The following is a 6000-nucleotide window of genomic DNA, read 5'->3' as shown; positions in this document are numbered from 1 at the left end:
GATATATAAATATGTATATGACACCATATATACGAAAAACATATTTGTATTGTTTTTTAATTCATTAATTCTTAATTTACTAATTATTTTTTTTTTTTTTTTAATAAATAGTCACAGGAATAGTCACAAACACTAAGGGTGATAAATATAAACCACGAAAAATAACAGTGTCAAAAACGTGACTGTTTTATACACGTTTAGTCACGGTAAATTTTGGTCACAATCGTATACACACGAAATTTTTTCGTGACTTTTCGTGTCTACATCAATGTATAGTCACGAAAAATTAGCTTTAGTCATGAAAATTTTCGTGTCTATATAACATTTTTCTACTAGTGTGACGCGGCTAGTCTAATAGTTTAAGAACTAAGTGGTGGTCATTTTTATAGGTTGTTGGTATTTTCTCCTCGTTTGAATGAGAAGTGAGCCAATGGCGCACCAGAAGAACGGATAGATGTAGTAATATATTTTGAGAATGCATTCGTCTCCTTAGTTAGACTTTTAAATGTTGAAACTTACCAACTTCCTTTAAAGTTAAGCCACGAGATTATAAATTCTATGTATAAAACCTGCATATATATATTGTTTTTATATTAAAATTTGGAAAATAGTCAAAGTTGGATTCTGAAGAAATGGCTATTTTTGGTTGACGATTTTTGTATGCAAGATTTTATACAAAATTTATTGTTAGGGATTACCGGAAAAACACTAAATGAAATAAAATAATTAGTGTTTTTCCCGTGATCCCATTATGGTAACATAATCTTATATCACATAACACGTACGTGTAAACGAAATCATTATAGTTAACCAAAAGGAGGGATGATGTTAATGATATACCGTAATCATCAAAAAAGAAAACTGGCTAATACTCCCTCCGTTTTTTATTATAAGTCGCTTTGAAGCTATGCACATAGATTAAGAAAATCATTAATTTCTTATATTTTCGAAACAAAGACATCATTAATTATTTACCTAACCACAATTTAACCAATAGAAAAATAGAAGATATATTATCATTGGTCAGACAACATTAATTACTAATAAATGTTACATAAAAAACCGAAAACGACATATAATTTGGAACAAAAAAGTTTCTCTAAAACGACTTATATTAAAAAACGGAGGGAGTAGTAAATATGAATGCTAGGTTTGGTTTCCAAAACAATGAAATGAAGTATTATGAATTTATTACATTTTCATTAGACTGCTCTTTTTTATTGATAGCAGTGTAATCTTATGTGATCAAGATCTGATGTTATCTATTATTGCATATATACCGTGAATAGATCAAAATCTTAATAGATTCTAACAAGTGAATCTATATTATTGAAACTAAAGTATTTTTTGTACTGTTTGGAAACATGGATAACATTTTAAATGAGAACTGTATGTAAACATATATATCAGAATTTTTATTACTTTATTTTATTTACACATTTAGCCATTACATTTACAATAAATTAAATATTTCTTTTTATTTACAAATTTTGTCACCACATTTAAAATCAATTTAAATTAATTAATTACAAACAATTCTGAAACTTATCTAACCAAATCAATATTCATATATTGACCATTATAATATTATACAAATATTAACTAAATTGCATTTGTTAAAGAAAGATAACATTTTCATGGGATTAACTAAATCGCCAAATTATAAAACATAAAAAATATACATGATTTTTTTTTAAAAACTAGCAATTTATGACTTTACGTTTAACACAAGTTAAATCAAACATCCGTGCCGCGCGGATCAAATTCTAGCATTTATTATAGGCTTTAAATTATAGCCATTTTAAAATTAAAATTAACAAAAATATGCGGTTCAATTTTAAATATTTTCAATTATCTGGTTCCTCTTTATTATTTTAGAATTGTTGCTGATCATAAACAACCTACAGTTTACCTCAAAAAGAATATCCAAATGTGAATAGTGACTAGTGAGAGTTTGAAACACAAAATTTGATACAAATGTTTGATGTTCGAACTATTTCACACATATTAGAAATAATAAATAGATTATTTTATTTATCATTTTTTGGTTATACCAATAATTTTTAATATTCATTTTTACATTTTATTTGATGTTTTAGTTTTAAGGGCAAATATATTAACTATACTCCAAAACATTAATCTTTCGGATACAATAACAAAATACGAAAACATCAATCATCCGATACGGAGGGATTATTATTAAAAACTGTAACTAGTAAATTTTCTTTATTGTTTATAACATAAATTTGTCATAATTTTTTAGAATTATATGTGCATGCTCAGATGGGATTATTCTAATTGAACTGGTAGCACGTAGCACTTTTTGTGACTCATAAATGCAAGAAAATTCCCCCGTCCCACCATTATAGCAAGTGGTGTACTGGTGTAATACTTTTTTATCAATTGAGTTTAGTGAAACAATTTCGCACGAAGAAACAAAGAGAAAAGTACATGTAACTACTACTCCGTTTCATTTGTTTTTAATTATTTATTCTGAGAACTACTCCGTTTCATTTGTTTCGTTATTCTTTATCGTATTATCGTTCTTGTTACAAGACTAATTAAACAATTTTTTTCTCTGAAAAATATGGATGATGAATGATCATAGCCAAGTCCTAAAAGCCGCCTAGTAACATAAATAAACAAATAGGTACGGTTGGGCTCTGGATATCGTAGTTACAACTTACGACACACATTAATACAACTTAACCAATTAAACTCGTCCAGTTATATCTATCTATCGACTCTATTACATTGCATGGACGGCTATACTACATATCCCATGAGTTGAAAAAACACGGTGAATCAAAAGTAAACTGACGTAAGAAAAAGCACGAACCTGTATGTCACACGTTTTTGTTGTTCTTATTTAAGTTAAAAATAATTTGAAGTCAAAAAGAAAACGTACCACTATAAATACTGTTCCAAGCTCTTCATTTCATCATTTCAAAATCATAACAAAAAGAAACCAAAACACAAAAAAAAAAAAAAAAAAGATGGTCCTCTTTGCTTTAACTTCACCTTCTTCTTCTTCAAAGCTGAAACAACATTCACACCGGAGCTTCTCTGAGTCTCTAATGGAAGATAGCATCGAAGACGCTGAAGCCATCATTCACCAATGGATTTCGCCAGACTCTTTTTCTTCTTCATCTTCTTTCTGCTGCACCTTCTCGCTTTTCTCCAACAAAAACAGAGAAGAAGCTAAACAATTCATCAGAGCTGTCACCACCTTACACTCCGCAATGGTCAAGCTCATCTCCGCCAATCCAGCATCAACGAAGCTTATCCGAGCAGAGAGTCTACTAAAGACCTCCATGAACCATCTATCCAAAGAGTTCTACAGAATCCTAAAATCAAACCGACGCTACCTCGATCCAGAATCCGTCTCTGCTCGCTCTCGAAACTCTTCAAGAAACATCTCCAAAGAAGACGATGATGCAGAAGCCATGGCGGATTTAAAGATGATCGCCGACTGCATGACGTCATCAGGATACGGCAAAGAATGCTTCAGGATCTACAAAAAGATCCGCAAGTCGATCATCGTCGAAGCTTTGGAACAGCTCGGCTTCGAGAGTCTAACCCTCTCGCAGGTTCAGAAGCTCGAGTGGGAGAGTACGGAGAAGAAGACCAGAGTATGGTTACGAGCCGCGAGAAAAGCCGTTACGACTCTGTTTCGCGGCGAACGGATCCTCTCCGATCACGTCTTCTCTTCCTCGGCCGCGTTGCGAGAATCTTCGTTCGCCGAGATCACTCTGCAAAGCGCGTTAGCTCTGTTCTCGTTCCCCGGAAACGTGGCGAGATCTCGGAAAACGCCGGAGAAGATCTTCCTCACTCTCGACGTTTACCAGTCGATCGTCGAGCTTATGCCGAGAATCGAAGAAGTTTTCAGCTACGATTCGACGTCTTCCGTCAAATCGCAGATCGCCGGAACCCTAGCGAACCTCGAGGAAGCGGTGGTGTCGATGATCGACGAGTTCGAGTCTTCGATTTCGAAGGAATCTTCGAAATCGATGATCTCCAACGGCGGAATCCACCAGCTTACAAGATACGTGATGAACTACATCGTCTTCCTCGCCGATTACAGCGAGGTGCTCGTTAACATCATCCCCGAAACGTCGTCGTTCGCTTCACCAGAAGAAGATGAATCCACGTCATCATCATCATTATCATCGCCGCTTGCGAAACGAATCTCGTGGCTGATTCTCTTCCTACTCTGCAAAATCGACGCCAAGTCTCGTCTCTACAGCGACGTAGCTCTCTCGTATCTCTTCTTGATCAACAATCTCCACTACGTCGTGGTTAAGGTCCGTACGTCGAATCTAAAGGAGGTTCTGAGCGAGGGTTGGCTGGAGAAGCACGAAGGGAAGCTGAAGAAGCACGTCGCGAAATTCGAGGAGATCGTTTGGGGAGAGCTGATGACGTCACTTGCGACGGCGGAGGAGGAGGAGGAGGAGGAAGAAGAAGAAGAAGCGGAGGAGTTTGTTAGACGGTTTAGTGACCGGTTTGAGGAAGCGTATAAGAGGCAAACCGGTTGGGTTGTACCGGATTCGAAATTGAGAGATGAGATTAAAGTTTCGGCTGCTATGATGCTTATACCTGCTTACACCGAGTTTTACAAAAAGTATCGGGTCGGGTTAAGGAAGAATCTCGGGGTTGCCCCTGAAGATATTGGGAATTATATCTCGGATCTGTATTTTGGGTCGGGTGGATCAGGGTGCGTTTCTTCAGTTCATTCTTATGTTTGATATTAGCCATGTTCGAAAATCGTTAGGCGTTATTCGTACGTTTAGATTGGATCTACTGAGTTGGGAAAAAATCAAAGTATATTTAGAGATTAACCGAAGATTTATTTTATGTCATTTTAAAATTAAATATTACTAGCATTAACGCAGGGTTTTAAAGAGTTTTAAAAGTTATGGAGCCCACCAAAAAGTTAAAATCCACTCCTTCTTATTCTGCAAGAGCCGAGTGTGGTAAAGTTTCAGTACTGTTTGCGGACCCCACTAAAACGTGGCGACCCGCGATTGGTTTATTTTTAATTTTTTTTTCTAAATCGGTCAAAACAAAACAGAAAATAAAAAATAAAAAATAAGAACCGTGTTTTCTCTTCCTTGCGTTAATGCTGCTCTAATATTTTGAGTATTAAGCATTGTCTAGTGGTTTGTTGGCATTTATTTTTTTGGCAGTCTTGGTTCGAGTACAAAGAGGTCCGTTTTTGTTTCTGAAACCAACAACACGCACAAACTTAGTTGAGTTATGATTGCACCTCCCGCAACTCAAGTTCGGAAACACCTGCAGACTGTAGCATCGATGCATGAACACTCACTATTTTCTTCAAAGTTCTATGCAGGTGGAATGTGACTTTCTTTTTCTTTCCACGTGTTAACTGATCTGATGTATGTACAAACATCACAGGGAGTTCAAACACGGTTTATCCAATCTTTATCTTGCTCCCATGCCCTTGATAACCATACTTGTTAGCCGCTCAGACCTTTGGTACTATTAGCCTTATTAAACAAAACCTTTCACTTAAGATCTTCTCTAATAATAGATCAACCAAGCACAGACCTAGCAGCCTAACTCGGTTACAAGAATAACTTCTCAATCAAGTGTCTCTTCACTGGGAAAGTTCTCGTAGATGTTGCTCTTTGACACGAATCTTCTTCTTGAGATTATCTAATTAAGATATGACACATGTCAAAAGATACTAAAGCCATACCTTGCTCCTCACGTCACTTTCTTCTTCTTGTTTCTTCTTAAAGTGACTTCCCGTATGTTTTGCATCACCAAAACAGACTTGTGCGAGGATAACTCGGTTACAGTCTCCTCTTCATCAGCTTGTCCTGAACTTGTTTCAGAGAATCCCATTGATAAGCCTTTACGAGCATATTATTTGAAGAGGAAAAGAGGAGCTGAGGTGGCAGAGACGTGAAGTTCAAGAGTGAAGATAAACAAAAAAATATCATTTGAATAAGAGAATAACTATATAAGAGTTGTAGT

At 35.5% G+C, this 6000-nt stretch overlaps 1 protein-coding gene across 1 annotated transcript; it reads left to right on the top strand.

Moving 5' to 3' along the window:
* The first annotated feature begins 2935 nt into the window (after positions 1-2935).
* LOC106352611 (exocyst complex component EXO70H1) lies at positions 2936-4896 on the top strand. Its single transcript, XM_013792232.3, has one exon. It carries the CDS (start codon positions 2997-2999, stop codon positions 4743-4745), a length of 1749 nt encoding a protein of 582 aa, XP_013647686.2. The 5' UTR covers positions 2936-2996; the 3' UTR covers positions 4746-4896.
* Positions 4897-6000: the final 1104 nt, after the last annotated feature.

This window comes from Brassica napus, chromosome A7 (assembly GCF_020379485.1).
Source record: "Brassica napus cultivar Da-Ae chromosome A7, Da-Ae, whole genome shotgun sequence".
In the NCBI taxonomy this organism is placed as follows: domain Eukaryota; kingdom Viridiplantae; phylum Streptophyta; class Magnoliopsida; order Brassicales; family Brassicaceae; genus Brassica; species Brassica napus.
Note: the sequence above shows the minus strand (reverse complement) of the source record. Positions and strands in the feature narration are given on the sequence as shown.

Excerpts from the sequence above, each read along its gene's own strand:
- LOC106352611 (XM_013792232.3), top strand. The coding sequence starts at position 2,997 with ATGGTCCTCTTTGCTTTAACTTCACCTTCTTCTTCTTCAAAGCTGAAA.